Source organism: Aptenodytes forsteri, unplaced genomic scaffold (genome assembly GCF_000699145.1).
Source record: "Aptenodytes forsteri isolate BGI_AS27 unplaced genomic scaffold, ASM69914v1 Scaffold49, whole genome shotgun sequence".
In the NCBI taxonomy this organism is placed as follows: domain Eukaryota; kingdom Metazoa; phylum Chordata; class Aves; order Sphenisciformes; family Spheniscidae; genus Aptenodytes; species Aptenodytes forsteri.
Window position 1 is genome coordinate 6,149,983 of NW_008795125.1, and position 16,626 is coordinate 6,166,608.

Genomic DNA, 16,626 nt, shown 5'->3' on the forward strand with positions numbered 1-16,626 from the left:
GCCATTCCCCCTTGTCCTGTCACAACAGGCCCTGCTAAAAAGTTTGCCGCCATCTTTTTTAGAAGCCCCCTTGAAGTACTGATAGGCTGCAATAAGGTCTCCCCGAAGCCTTCTCTTCTCCAGGCTGAACAACCCCAACTCTCTCAGCCTTTCTTCATAGGAGAGGTGTTCCATCCCCCTGATCATTTTCGTGGCCCTCTTCTGGACCCGCTCCAACAGGTCCGTGTCTTTCTTATGCTGAGGGCTCGAGAGCTGGACACAGTACTCCAGGTGGGGTCTCATGTCCACTCAAGCAGGGTCACGACAAAATAGTATTTGCAGTGGTTTGCTTAACAAGGTCTCAAACCGCAGCCAAAAAAGATTACAAATAAGATGCTTGCCTCAAGATTCAAGAGGGTTAATCAGCTAAAATGACAACGCAGGAAGAACTTGCATTTTGTCATAGAGATGCAGGGTAAGGATAGAAATATGGAGTTTGAGCTGTCTCCTTCAGAGAGAAATGGAAAACGACAGAAAAACAGCTGAAGTGTTTGTATAAAAAATGCCAAAAACGTGGTAACATTCATAGGAGAGTGAACATGAAGAATAACGTGGTATTCTGATCTGTGCATTCCAGAAGTGAATGGTTATATATTATTTAACAAAAAAATAAAAAATAAGAAGGTACTTGAGTGCTGCCAAGAAACAAGTTGGCTGTAGCAATTCCCTGACTGGAATGAGCCATCCACAGAGTCAAAATTCTCTGCCTGAAAAAAACAAAGTAACACCCATCATCCCAAATGAAGGTTGGCTCTTCCTTCTGTTTTCACCCTCTCCATTTCAACACTCAGGGACTGCAATGAGCTCACGGGACCTAGAAGGGGACACCTCCTAAAGACATAGCAATCTCTTCTATCTTTGGATAAACAAATCTTCCCCTGGGATTATTAACACCCTCCCCACTAGCTGGGGGCGGGGGGGGGGGGGGGAGGAACCAACAGATAAGTACCTCAGACTAACATTAGAATGGAATTAATCTAATCCAAATACACTCGTCTAACTGTGTTTCAGTAAGATGAGGTGTTGGCACTTCTCTGTTAGCACTGATTTTTCTTGGGCCTCTGGTTCAGGGTAAGTATCTATCAATCATTTCACCGGTTTGCAGCTGAGCAGAGCAGCAGCTCAGCAACAGTGCTGAACTGGAAACAAGTAAGATCACAGTATCTATGTATTATCAGGGCATGAGATTAGGTTTTCAGCTGTCCTCTGTAGCAGGCTCACGTAAGAGGATAAGCAAAGCAATTCTGTGGGACACCACAAAAGATTTGTTAACAGGAGTTATCAGAGCTCTGCGCACAACCAAAGAGATCTGATCTAGTAGAGGGCTTTCACCACCTTTAAATAGAAAAGCATTAGGCATCACTGATGCCTACGTGTTAGTGCTCATGAAATATCTAGGGAGGCATATAAATAATTGTAATATCAATTATTTGACCATGTTCCCCCCAGGCCCTGTACTTAAAAAGAAATCTGAGAAGTTGAGAGATTATTTTGTTTATTCCCACCCCTCCTCTCCCTTATGCCCTTCTCCCACCTGCCCAAAACCACACTTGTTTCCCCAGGAAAGAAGGGGGCAGGGGGAAGGTAATTTATGAAGAAGAGGGAGCAGCGTTGGCTTTCAAGCCCAGGGGCATGATCCCGTGCTCTCAGCCAGCAGCACAGCCCCTTGGAGGATGAAGCTGACTGCTGACAGCCTTTGCAGCACCCGGGGGAACAGGGACGCTCCCTCCCCCACTGCCCTAGCATGAAACAGAGCATATTAATAACATGGGGCACTTGTGCCTCATAGCAGCAGCAGCGGACCAGGTCCACACTATACTCACTGGTTTTTTCCCAACACACTTGCTGTTTATACTGTCATTCTCAGGCACAGAGTGCGACCTTTTGCCTTTTGCAACACCCAAGGGTCTTGAAATGAGAAAGAGTGACTTGGTTAGTATCGAAGAGAGATGCATAGCAACGCTTACTGCAAGAGCAAATCTAAGGCTGGCAACAGCAGCGCTTCCCACAGCCGCTGGTACCAGCAGCAGCAGCACCTGTACTCAGACAGCAACAACCCTGCCAACAGCCAACCCCACGCGCAGGCAGTTACGGCAATGCAGTAACACCAGGAGGGCAACTGGTAAATTTGATGGGTTTGGTGGGATTTTTTTATTTTCCCCTTTAAGAGAACTCTACTATGATCTTTACAGAAAGCTGAAGACAAACTGTTATTAAATCACATACCACTAAGTATCAGCCTTTTCTTAAGCAGAAAGTTTCATTCCCTGCCTGAGGATAACCTTGGAAGCAAGTAAGACTGCAGAAATAAGCTTCTCTCTGAAATAATTTTAAATGCATATAGAGTTTATTGCTTTTCATCTGTCTCAGAATTAAAACAGCTACCCAGAATGAGAGAGAGCAGACAGATAAACTGAATGATGTTCAAACATTTTGTTACAGACTCACATTAAGTGTAATTACACTCCTCCTAATTTTTCACTGCGTTGGGGCAATAAAGACAAAAGTATGAGCTCCCCTGAAGTCTTTAAGAAACTATTCATACCTGTCAGCAAAAAAGAACACCGTAAAAAAATCACTGACAATTTAAGTTCCAGCCATAAATTACATTCAGATAATTTGTACCTCTTTATATAAATGCCTAATGAATACAGAACACAGTAGCAATGAAGTTATTCTTAACTCTCAACCTGCTGCTAGAGGTAGTGCAGTAGATTCATCACTTGGGTACCTTTCTTCTTCCCCTCCCCATGTAACTTAGCAGAACCTCTGGCTGCACTTGTGAAATTAGTCAGGCTTCAACATCTGACTCTCTGCACAGTCCAAGCCAAGCTGCAATGTCAGCTATTTTTGGCAAACGGCTGAAGGAATGTGTGATATGATATAATGTAAAAATATAAAATATACTTTACGTGGAACTTTACCTCAGAATGCTTTCTTTGGCTTTTATAAGAATACAGAATATCTGCTAGATTATTACACAGCTGCATTATTTAGTAATTTATTCTGCACATGAATTTTAAGTTCTACTCAAAAAATTCACTCTGTTCATGAAAATGATCTGAAATTACTAAGATTGTTAAATTTAGTAAATAAAGTCATATAAATAAGGAGAAGCAGAGGACAAAGACTACTGGGCTTTGCTCTTCCTATAAGTGAACAGTTCTGACTAAGCTCACTTTTAACTCTTTCAAGCAATTGCCTTTATTCTGCAAGACAAAAAGGGAAAATTCGTCTCCCAGTCAGTGTTTCAGCAGCCTCTGGCAAGCACAAGCCTTCCCTCGGGAGGATTAGCTAGCTCAGTTAGTTGCAAGTACATCTCTGCAGCTTCCAGCTGCAGAGCTAACACAAGCTTCAGCCCATGTCACACCACTGCAAGTCACAGCTGTGCACACTCCCTCTAAAGCTGCTTCAGGACCTCTGCTCTATGAAGCACCACATATCTGATTCATTTATTTAATCCCAATGTTGCTTCATCTTCCCATGAAACTACCCAATGCCAGTTTATGAAAGACTGGGTTTCGCCACTTAGCAGTCTTCATTTTTGAACTTTGCACATTTTCCCTTTTCCACTGCTAGTTTTTTTTACCTGTTCCTTTGTCACAGTTTCAACTGTGAGCGTGCAGCAGACTCCTGTCAGCACTGAAATTACATGTTCCACCTCCAGTTCCGCTAATCAGCTTGAGAATTATTAAATTACAAACACAAACCTACAGCTGAGTCCAAGGTTTTCTGCACACATAAGCCTGTTTTGTTTTCTACATGGGAGGAAGTATGGAATCTAATCTATTTAATACTTTTCCCCTTGGCAGTGGAAAGTATGCTGTGGCACTAGTGTATTGCCTGCATCAGTGACATACCTGCAACGCCAGTATTTACTGGTGACCTTAACTAAATTTGTGCTCCTACAGTTTTTTTTCATGCTGTGTGATGGGGGCTGACTTCAGTGTGCCTCCAGCATCCTTCTCTCTCTCATTCTCAGCTCCTTCTCCAAAATCTGGGCAATGTTTACGCAGCCTCTTCTCCAGCAGCAAGGAAGGGGGCGGATTCAGGATAAGGATGCCTTTTGCAGTGCTGAAGCAAAGTGCCATGTGATACAGGGGGGAAGCCAGTGACCCCAGGAGGAATAATCCCGGATAGAGAAAGGGAGAAGAAAGACAGCTCCCTACCTAGTCACAAGATTAATTTTAACGTCAAAAATGCTCCCAAATATAATTGCAAGTACTTGACAATACTAAAAAAGTAACCTGGAGGATCGAAAGAGTATTGCTTACTAGTGCAAGTCACTGAATGTGCTGTTAGTGACACAGAGGGATCCCAGAACAAACTCCCACCTGAGGCACAAAAACCCTCGTGGCACCTCCCATGAGAAAACAGGAAAGGCAGAACCTTAGGTCAAATACAAAACTGCATCCTGAAGTGATCTAAAGTCATGTTGCTGCTGCAAGGGGTGATTCGATACTTTTCTTCCTGTTCCTAAACTCCCTCCTTTATTCTAGCACTTGTGCTCATCCAGGTGTACAGCCAGGCCTGGAGAAGAATGGCAGTGCTAGCATGGAAAGGAGAAACAGAACTTGCACACCCAGAGGTTTTCAGGGCAGGGCGGATGAGAATGGGACACTCCCTTTGCACAACCTGGGTGAGGCCAACAGTAAATCCGCACCATACAGACAAGTCACATTTACTACACATCAACTCATCCACAGCTCACCTGTGCATGCTTTTATCCCACAGTGGGGAAGCCATCTGAATGTTTTTCCTCCATGGCTGGGAAAGAATAATTAAAGTGAGCTTTTTTGTTGTTAACTGAGCTTTTAGACAAGGTCAGACGTAAGTCACAGTAAAACTCAGCCATATTAGTCTCCAACTGCAAAAACTGAAATAAGCAGCATCTGGAAACAAGGCTGATATGATAGGTTCGTATCATCCAACCTGGAGAAGTAAACCAATAGTGAAAACATCACAAATCCAAAGAGTTTTTTTTCTTTCTGATAAACCAGATCCAGTAAATGAGTAAACAACAAGTCGCATATATTTCCCACTGGAACCAGTCATCTTCGACACGGGCCATTTGTGCTGTATCACAACCACACACACACACCCCTTTGTTACGTTCCTTCTGTTCGGGGAGAGTGACACAGAATCACAGGAAGTCTGTCTGACATTTTCAAGAGGAAAAGGTCACCAGGCTGATTATAAGACCATTGCCACTTTTGCCGCTACCTATTTACTTTGCTTTATTTAGTTTACTCCATGAAATAAAATAGAATAGGTAATAGGAAAACTGATGTTGAGGGGGTGGGATTTCAAGCTGCTTTCCCATCTCTTCTCTCTGGCAAAAATCTGTATTTATTAGGCAAGATGGCTGTGGATCCAGCTGGCAATTCTTACATCTCTTCATCTTGAACAAAACAGTTAATTTTACATTTGTAACATCCCATCTTTACTTGTGCTTTGTAAAAATCAGTCCATTGCCAGGACTTAATGAAGCAAAGAAATAGCTGGATTGAAAGGCTATTTGCAATCTGAAAAGACAAGCTGATGGTATTTAAGAGAGCAGCTGGCTAAAAAAAAACAAAAAAAAAAATCGGTTTGTTCCATGCACATTTCTCTCTCCAGTCTTCCACGAAACCCAACAACGCCAATAAAACACAATTTCTACCCATTCAGATTGCCATGAAAGATGGGATAATATCCTAACAGAGACTGATGATTCACACTCAGTGTAAGATGAGTTACAGTGAACTGGCCAGCAGTAAGGGACGGATCACTGCATGGAGCCAAAAGCTATCAAGAGCAAATAACTGAAAGCTGTGAACAAAAAAGTTATTTTAACAGTACAATAACCAGAAACTGATGATGTCTAAAAGAAAAATGCAGCAGGTCAAAATGCAACAATTACCTGTTGGTTCACAGTAAGCATCTGGACCTGAAGAAAATACCAGAGGTTTGTGGCAATACAATTTTACATACATAACACATCCTGAAGCAGACAGACCTCTGTCCATGGCATGGACAAGAATCACATACCGTGTCCCGTGTCTCCTCCTAACCCTACCCAAAGGCTTCCCAGAAGTTCTGAAAGAACTGCTGGTGTCCAGCCAACAGGTCCCAGACTATCTCCATCCAAGACCTCTGTTGGCATGGACAAGAATCACATACCGTGTCCCGTGTCTCCTCCTAACCCTACCCAAAGGCTTCCCAGAAGTTCTGAAAGAACTGCTGGTGTCCAGCCAACAGGTCCCAGACTATCTCCATCCATGTCTCTGGCTCCTCTCAGTTCAAGTTGGCCTCACTGTAGAAGCCTTTTTCTCTCAAACTTTCCCATTCTTTTTGAAATGAAAAAGATTTTTCAAGGCTTCGTCCTTCCCCCAGGTCATGCAGGAGCCTTTCACCAGGATCACTGCCAAACAGTAAGGCAAGTTTTAATTCTGGAAATGCCCATGCTCCTATCTGACATCCTAAAAGCTACAAAGTATTTACCAAGCGTGTTGAGGAAAGGTTTTATCCCTGGGTACAAACAGTAGGAGAGAATAAAACAAGCCACTTGCTCCTTATGTCTGCTTTAACACAGTAGGAGAGTTGCCAGAATATGCCCCATCTCCAAACACATAACATTGTAGTCTTTAAATATGTTCCTATTTGTTCTTTTTATTATCTAGAGAGAAACGTGTAAGTTTAAAAAAGTGACCTGTTGGAATTTGCCAAAAGCTAAAGCATGTCAGTTTGTCAAAATTAAATTTAAAAAACTTCAAAGAATACCCAAAAAGCAATGAATACGATGAGCCCATCACATACAAATGGAAACCAGCAAATGATGCAGCAAAAAAAGTGTAGCAAGTAACAAGTATCAGTATGTATCATGGCTGCTAGGGTGGATATTTTACTAATAATTAACATACAAATATCTAAGAATCCAAAGTAAATGAACACTGGAGAAAACAGCTGATTTCATATCCTGTAGTTTTGAATGAAATGTGCACTCTGCTGGGTTAAAAACAGTATTTTGTGGGCTTTGCCTTAAAAAGCTCCCCATGTTTCAGAGGAAGCAAGGGTTTCATTTCAGGCATGTGTTAGTAACATCCCAAAAATTCCAAGGGGGAGGTTCGATGTTAAAGGAAGTTCTCACACACAGCAACAAAACGGAAGCAAGAACATGTGCTTTCATGTTCACTGAAATAACACCATGCTAATTTAAGGAGAAGGAAAGAGGGAAGGGAGCACCAGACAGCTCACACACACAAGTCCAGTTTTCCCTAGTCTGAGACACTTCTTTACCAGCAAAAAACAAAAACAAAAAACAGCACCAGGGAGATCCAAGACAGCTTCCTTAAGTACTCTGTTTGGATCATATGCTTATCTCATTTTTCCATTTACTTTTTCTTTTTAGAAAAGATTTTCTGCTAGAGACACCAGCTGCCTCTGTAGTTCCGTATTTGGATTGATTAAATAACAAATAAGGCTGACTAAAGTTAAGTGTTTTCAGTTGAATGAGTAAGCTTTAAATAATTTCTTTCTTAGAGCGACTGGTAGACTTCACCATCTTTTAATTTCCATTACACACTGAAACATACCTCTGTTTACAGAATAAACACGATCCATTTCATTCATGCCTATTACATGGAGATCTAAGCATTTCTAATCTATCACTCTGAAAAGTTTAAGTTGCACTATAAGTAAGAGTTCCATTTCAAGTGATGTTTCCTAAAAAGACCTAAATCAAAAGAACCCCTCATACCAGACAAGACAGCTAAAAGGAAAAATCTGTCTCCTGATGACTATAAAATATATTCTTTTACACAAGACACATACAGTTGAAGAAAAATGGCTCAAGGTTTAGATTCTTTTTTTAAACTCATGATTTAAAGTGTTCATGCATGACAACTATTTTGCACACATCACATGCTTAAACACATGCAAAAGATGGAAAACAAATTTTAATTGGAGCAATCTTCTATTTTACCTTTTCTAAAACATTAATTGCAGTGAAGGGCAAAGGCAGCTAACTAAATAATGGTAATTTTTTAACAGTAATATTATTTCTGCATTATGTTTGGACCATGTAATCTAATGCACAGCACTTTCCTAGAAAAAGGCATAAGGTAGATGACACTGAGCTTCTTCAAGTAAATGCAGCTGTTTCAGAGTCTGAAATCTCTGGTCGAGTATTATCTAGAAACTATGGTACAGCTCAGGAGAGTTTCTGCAAGATCAGGACTTGAAACACTTCTTCAGTCACATTAAGTCCAGGAAGTGATACAGGTATCACTGAAATTCTTGAGACTGAAGGCTTTATATTAATATAAACAAAAACTGTGTACTTTTATTTCTTGTAGCAATACATGCCAACTGCGTCAAAACAAGCAAGCGGAACGTCTGTCAAACCAGCAGCCTGCTGGCCTTATGCAATGCCATGTCTTAGCAAACACACTTTTTTGTTTGTTTGTTTTTTACTGTACCAAAAGTACTGGTTGTCTCTGGTGATACTACCTCCTTCGCCGGCTTCTCAAGTGGTACCAGTGGTTTAGGATATCTGGATGCTACGACGAGTGTTCAAAAGCAAGACAGCAATAAGTCATTATTTAAAATCTTCCAATCAACACTGGAGTATCCACCAGCAAGGAAAGAGCCTTTATAAACACTAAGATGACTGGATTTCTCTAGGTCTTGTACCAATTCCACCTGAACGTTTGCAGGCTCTCCTCTGCAAAAACATACAGCAAAGTTTCCGCATATAAGCAGAGAACTCAGACTAGAATCCGCTTTAAGTTATATGAGCAAGTAAAATTTCAGAATATGGAAGAAAACCAAACCACAAGAGCAAAACCTTCTAATACTTCAGTAATACATTCATGGCCCTGTCCCCAATATACCATCTATATTAGCACAAATAGAATAAGCCTCACAAACAGTTTAAAGCAGAAAAAGAATACTACCAAGTTTATTCAAAGTTAAAATTTTATGAAAATTTTTCTATATAGTTAACATTTCCATAAGATACTATGCGTGTATTGAGATAACATGATGAAAAATTCAACTCCCCCAAGCTACCCAAATTTGCAGTTTTATTGTAGCTTAAAAAGGAAGTCCAAATAAGTCATAAGTCAGTTGAAAAAAAGCTTAAACACGAAGGAGCATTGCAATAAAGACATGCAATGTCCAACTGACTAATGCAACACAGTAAGTGCTAGAATACACAATGAAAACAGAGATTTTTCTACTGCCCAAGAGTACATTCTGGAGGTGAGGTTTTGTTCACGCATTTTTTGCTTTGGAGTTTTGGGATTTGGTGGGGGGGAGGGGTTGTTTGGTTTTTTTAACTACACTACCGAAAGGTTTCTTGGGGAATGGGGCATACCTCTCAATAGGACTTCAGAAGTATTAAATCTCTTAACTAGGGCACCCCATGCAGCACCTAGACCTTCCCACGCACTTTGTCAGCATACAGGGCATCCATACTCTTGAGACAGGATGTAAGAAAAGAGAATCTAAAAAAAAATTAACTAAACGTCATAATAAGTGAGAATCCCATCTAGGGATAAAAGGAGTTAAACTCCCACCTCTACCTGTTACTCAAGAGTAACTGCAGGGTTCACTTGATCAACCAGCCTTATCCCTGGTCACATCATCTACATAACCACTGTAAGTTGTCAGCAGAGTGAGAACCCAGTTTCCCCCGGCCAGGCTCCATCCCAGCTCCCTGAAGAGGGCAGAAGGCAGAACCCTGCTCTTCAACAGCAAGGCCTGGGAAAGCCACAGCGTGTTTATGCATCAAGATATAAAAGCACATGACAGCTAATGGGCTGAATGCAGCTTGTGATTTCTCCCTCTCTTCACCAAGGCTTAAGAAAAATAGTGTCAGAGCAACTAGAAAAAAAAATATAACTCCCATTCCTCGCTCCTTTCCCTCTCCCTCCCGGCAAAATGGTATCAATTTCAAGTAAATGACCAAGATTTAATATTAGCGTTAACTAACGCTTAGGGTTCAAGGCCTTTTATAATAGTTTCTCTCAGGTAATAAAATACTTGGCATTACATAGATGACCACCATTTGAAAACAGTTCCACCTGTAGATTTTAAAGAAAATGATCAGGAGAGTCTGCGTAGCACTCTTGCTTCTGAGATTGATGATTTTGGAAAGAAAAAAGAAGTTCCAAAAGCAAAGAGAGAAGCACTACATGTTTCCACCTGAGAGTCTGCATAGCACTCTTGCTTCTGCACTCTGCCTTCATGAGAGGGCTTGATGATTTTGGAAAGAAAAAAGAAGTTCCAAAAGCAAAGAGAGAAGCACTACATGTTTCCACCTGAAACATAATATTCCTTTCATCACTGAGTATTTTTGACTCAGCAGTGAGATTAGCAATAGTCCTGGTGTACGCTGTGATGGTCTAAGAACACAAAGGGACTGCACGCAGGCAGGCTGGTAAGAGTTTGTCATTTTACCAGCTTGACAGGGCACTTCAAACTTGTGAATTAGACACTTGCCAGCAGTCTGCCAGAAGACTTTTTCCTAGAATAGCAATCAAACACTAGAGTTAAAAAACAATTTCTTGACTTAGGTCACGGGAAGGGAGAGGTAGATGATCTTTCTCCACACACAGCTCAGAGTTCACCTGTGTACGTTGGGCCTGTAGAGGAGAGAGGGAGAAAGAACCATCCCTACCATGTGCCATCATACCTGCCAAAGCACACCAGTTCCTTCTTCTCCCCACTCAGCAGGCTGTGTGTCCTCCCAAGAAACCTCACACTTCCACTGTGAAATCACTCTTTAAACAAGACCAGTAATTCCAGAAGGATCGAATCATGCTTTGTTGCGTTAACACAGATTAAGTTCTACCAAAAAGAGGTACTAAAAAAATGAGTGGTATCTAAACCACCACAGCAGATGAACTGGTTTGTTTGTATTAGCAAGAAGCATCTGACTCATGCAGCAAAAGGAATTTTCTTCATAGGAGATCATGCTTGGAGTGTCTAAAAACCTCAGTGAAATCTGTTTGTCTTTGATGACATTTGCAGTCCTATGAATTAACTTTTCTTTTTAAAGTTGTGGAAGTAGAGGCATCTAGGCTCTAACACTCCCTAAGCTATTCCAGCAAACTGAAGAGTTCATAAACTTAACACCACATCATAATCCAGAGATGTTTCTTCTGACACCAAAGCAAGATTTCACCCAACAATGGCTAAAAGCTTGCAAATTCCTGCAAAAAGATCTTGCCCCAGCTCTCAGCCCTACTGAATGCGTGGAGGTGGTGCCCTTTACCTGCAGGACTTTTTTTTTTTAAAAAAAACAAATACAAGATGCAGCAACTTGAAATTATGAACATTTTTCTATCAGAATGCACCAGTTTGGTCAGATTATTTATTAAACCATGTACGGTAGGACGTGCCAGTGCCTTCAAAGATAATCTAGCTTAGAGACTGCATTCTCCAAGACCTGCAAATTAAACCAGCAAAACTAGCTGTCAAGACTGCATTGCTACCGGGTTTTTGCATGTTTTCCAGTTAATACACAACCTCAACAGGCAGTGAAACAAGCAATTACACTTCAGAAGGTCTTTTATTTAGTGATCACATCACAAAAGCCTTCCATTTAAAATATAAAATGCAACTTGCTGCTTTCAAGGAATTGTGTTCAATGTACATACATTATCTATTAAAAATATATATATTATATATTATTATACAAAGATAAATACTGTATATATATTTCATGTATATGTACATAAATATGGGAAAACAAGAATTGTTTTCCCATCTTTGCAGATATATATTGTATATATATTTCATGTATATTTACATAAATATGGGAAAACAAGAATTGTTTTCCCATCTTTGCAACAAAACATGGGAAAATAACGGATTCTCTCACTACCAAGACCTGAGATTTCTTAGAGGCCCTAGAGAGCCATTGTGTTAGTATTATTAATGGAAAATGGTTACATCTGGGCTCAAGAATATTTAACCCAGCACAGGTAAGAACAACAGTACCCTTAGAAGAAATAAAGATACAGCAGACATGCCAAGTTTAGTATTTCTTATCTAAGCAAGTCAAACCCTTTAGTCTTTTTCCTCCTTGTTACTGGGCTTGCTGCAGTGCTTAGAGGTGCCTTCATGAATCATTACGGTGGAAACTAAAGGTAGAAAACCTGCATATAAGTCCCTTGAGAAAGAAGTTACATCTCCTTTCTAATACCACTCTTTTATAATGGAAAATTGCTATAGAAGGTCAGAGGCATTAACTCATTCTCTGCGTTGCCAGTAATATTTTTACACTATCATCTCCCCCATGCAAGAAAGGAGCAACACGAAGGAGGATTTGACTGTCTGTTGCCAACTAAACTAAGTCTTGATTATGGGGCACCACTTCCACAAATAGAAAAGCAGAACTATTACACTTAAAATGAATTGGCCTACTTGATACTTCAGTATTTCTGTAACTATGAGAAAGAAAAATACAATATTTGTATTCAAGTCCACACGCATCATCTCCATCTGGTATGGCTGACATGCTTACAAGAAACACAAGCTGAAATTTAAAAACTCTGTTTCAAACCTCTTCTTGGGAAAATGTGAGACCTTATTCACCTTTCCAAGACTGGAAAGGAAAAAAAGAAAGGGATGAAGAAGGAAAACTAAACCCAGGTGGGAAGGTCTTGCAGCTTTCTTTAAAAAGAGCAACTTAGTGATGTTTTGACTAAACTTTAAGATAGTTAGCAAGATACAGATTATAGTCTAAAACAGGACAGTTCTCAAAATATCTCCCGAGAACAATTCCATCAAGATTCAATTTCATAGCCTTCCCCACAGCTTCTCCTATCAAAACCCATCTATTATTTCAACTCAGGCTCCCAGGCAAGCAAGCACAGCTTTACAGCCGTCCTTTGTCACAAGCTCCCAGATAGAGCTCTGTCTTCTGACTGAAGCACTAGAACAAACAGAAGAATCTCAGTGTTTATTAATAATGTCAAGTTTCAACAGCTTTCCGGAAGCTAAACTGTTTAAACCAACTGCTAGTGCTCGTCATCTGGAAGCTCTAAGTGTCCAGACATAAATGTCCAGGTAAGACAGGTGACATAGTGATGGCAGGAATACATTCCAAACTACCCCATCACAAACCTTTCCCCACCTACAGCTTTTGTGACTACAGCGCAAACAGATGTGTTAAGTTTCAAAAACGCTTCAGAGACTCACCTAACTTACAGGTCAACGGCTACGACTCACCTACCTGAGGACCGTCCTTCAGCGTAGCAGCCACAGCAAAGGATGGGTTTCCCTGTAGCCTCTGCCATTAGCGGAGGCCACAGATAGTGTGTCCTGTCATATTTCGCGCTAGGGCAATTAGTTGATGGAACTGCATCCTTCTGGTGGTAGGCCTGGGAATGGGCTGAGGAACAGGCCCCATTTGGTTCTTGATGTGCCCAGGTCTCCCCATATTGCTGACAGCTTCCCCTAGCTGATATGGGGTCTGTTAGGGCACAGAAGAGGTAGTGAAGGAAGAAGGTCAAAACTTAACCCAATAAGGACTGTGTTAAGAAGGGTATGGACTAAGACCTCCCTTTCCATATAGAAGTATGAAAAGATCACAGGCACGAAACAAGCTCAAGCACAGTGGCAAAACTGCATAGGCATTTCATGATTGAGGAGAGACCGATTTTCCAGAGTCAAAACAGGACACAGGAATTTACTCAGCGGTAGACAAGTGAATTTGAAGGCTGCATTTGGATCACTTTCATTGGAAATCAACATGAGTAAAATTAGCGATCTCATCTAAAGAATCAGCTACTGGGAGCTACAGCACGCTGCCACTGAATGAGAAGATCGAGAAGAAATTCAGTATCTCCAAAAACACTTTATCTTGATTGAACTCATCAGCTGTAAAAATCAAAAGTGACACTAGTAGATTGGAGAAAGTACTTGGAAATCAGGGCACAAATACCTCTCACCCCCCATCTCCTACTCACAATCACAACCTGTGTACCTAGTTACATCATTCCCATACAGTCACCATTTCAACAGGAGGAAAGGGCAAACATACAAAATATTATCTAACCATAATAAAGCATGTGAAGTACAGAATATCAACATCTAGCCCAGAAATCATATGATTTTCTTTCCAGTGCAGTCGTCCTATTCACTTTGTCTTCTTCTGGCACTCCTTGGTGTTGAGAGTGATGTCCTGGTTTCGGCTAAACCACAACAAGCGATGATACACATCCGACACTCCTCAAGACCCTGGCTCTACATTCACTGCCTTTCTTCATGTAAAATCTGAATTCTGTCAATATCAAGCCTCTACAGAAAACAGCTATGGGCAATCCATCCCCCCAGGGACTTCTGGCATTACCGTTCCCTTCCTCAGCCCAGAGCAGCTTGCACATGTGCACACCAAGGAGGATCCAGTGCTATGGTGGGTGTATCTAATGAAAGCAGAGCACTTATTTTGCTAGCATTGAATGATTTCTGTGCTACATTTCCTCTCTCGTTCATGTGATTTTAGTTCCCTAGAATATCAAGGAATGTACACAAGGTACGCACTATGGTTTTAAGATTTTTTTTCTCTAATTTTTATTCAACAGACTTACTAGAAGCCCTTCTCGGTTATGATTTTTCTTTTTCCACAACACATAAAGAAATAGAGTTTCTTAGAGTTAACAGCTGACAGCTGTTATCATGCTGCAGTCTGGTAAAAAAAAAACAAACAAACATGAATGGAGCTGGCTAAAGGAAAAGGTTACTTTCATAAAAGTCTTATCAAGCTACTAGATGGGCAGATCAAGAATCTGACTCCAAGGACCGAGGTCTGATGGCATTACAACACTTTGTGCAGCCCTTACCTGTGAGACTACGAAGCCCGCAACTGAGGTTTTGTTGAAATGATCTCTCCAGTGAGATTAATACTCACAGTTTCAGGCACAAGTGAACTGCAATTTCCACTAGTGGAGTAAGTTTGCAGTTTACTAATAAGGTCCCATGCAGTAAAGTCTCTAAACTCAAACTCATGCTTTTTTTACTCTGTCTTCTAAATCCTGAATCATTAGAAAGGCATAGTATTTTATAGAAATGGACTTTCATACTATAGCTAACAATAACTGAGCAACAAGATATTGCTGAATTATCTCTGTACAAACCTGAGACATTACACTGAAATGCATTTTAAAATCCACCACATGATCCTCCAGGTACACAGGAGGACTGCGAGCAACCCAGTTTCACCTGAGCAATAACTGCCGAGATAGAAACTCACACAAAAACCTCATGGCAAGGACCCTTCAGAAGCTGAGGAGGATTTATTTAGGAAGAGTATTAGTTGTTAGTATTCAAAAGTTAGTGTCAACTTACAGCTCAAAGCATACCTCCCACTATGTTGGAAAACAAATACAACCAATTCACACTCTGCAAAACAGCAGCACTGCTCCTAAAATTTAAGTGAACTACTCTGGCTCTGACTAGAAACACTAGTGTTTATATGCAAGTGTGCTATAAACAAAACCAAAGAGGTACCTGAAAAGGTTCTGTCTCTTCACAAAAGCAGCATTTCTGTGGCTGACCCGTGGACCTGTTCTCTGCCCACCATCAGATTTCTTCCAGATGTGTACAGAAGAGCCACAAGGCACAGAAATGCCCTTTCCAAGGGCACGCTACTATCAAAGTCACAAAAAGGCCTAGACCAAATGCACACTGATCTCTTAAGTACCTGTTATCTTCTTCATTGTAATAAGGATCGTAAATTACAGCTAAACATCAGAACCAGAAGTAGCGAGGTTGGAATTAAGAGGATTTGGTTTTGCCAGGTTTTTGATTTGTTTAAGCAAAAGTGTCAAGTTGACAAGAACAGTTGGATCTGACAAAAAAATCACCGTGAATTATTTTAATTGGTGTTGCATAGCACCACAGTATATTCAGAGATAAATCTATATACCTCCCCAGCACATACACACCTTCCCGCATAAGAACCAACACTTCCAAGAAGCCGTGCCGGCAAGCAGGCAGCTCTCTGTGCAGGGAAGCGTAATTCATGAATGAGCTCCCGGAGTAGCAGCAGCCCAGCGCCTCTTAAGAGGTCTGAAATTAATTTACTGCTGTACTAGTGTCAAGACGATTTTATGAGAGACGCTTTCCTACTCCCATTCCAAAAAATGGCCACCCGCGCCTCTCCGAAACTCCTTGCGAGATGACAAGCACACCGAGGATTTCGCGTGCTGGGTCGTTTTAAGTTCTGAAGGTGCTGAAGATGCTTCTGGAAACTAAATTTCAGGTTGTATGCCTTATTTATTCCTGATTACACTAAAACACACTGGCACACGCCTCTCGATGCCTTGTCCTGCTGGAGTTTCCTACTCCCTCGGCCGCGGCTGACTTTATCCTCCCGCGCCGCCCCAAAGCATTGGCTTGGGCAAGGGGGGGGGGCCCCGCCGCAGCCCCCTCCCGGCCCCCCCCACCCCCGCCTGCCACCGCGGGGCCGCCCCCGCCCCGCCCTCAGCGCGGCCCCGCCGGCCCGAGCCGGGGTCTGAGGGAGTCGCCGCTCACCTTGGGCGATGGCGATGGACTCGAAGCGGTGCAGTTCTCGCAGCAGGCAGCTCCGCTCGG

The 16,626-nt window shown here is 41.5% G+C and overlaps 1 protein-coding gene across 1 annotated transcript in view; it reads right to left on the reverse strand.

Moving 5' to 3' along the window:
* Nucleotides 1-16,626, reverse strand: part of TMEM65 (transmembrane protein 65) — a 75,374-nt gene that overhangs the window by 19,165 nt on the left and 39,583 nt on the right. Inside the window, exons 3-5 of the mRNA XM_009277231.2 lie at nucleotides 16,567-16,621; nucleotides 13,265-13,504; nucleotides 8,499-8,579 (exon numbers count right to left, since the gene is read on the reverse strand). Of these exons, the coding sequence (XP_009275506.2) occupies nucleotides 8,499-8,579; nucleotides 13,265-13,504; nucleotides 16,567-16,621 (376 nt within the window). The remainder of the gene's footprint in view (nucleotides 1-8,498; nucleotides 8,580-13,264; nucleotides 13,505-16,566; nucleotides 16,622-16,626) is intronic.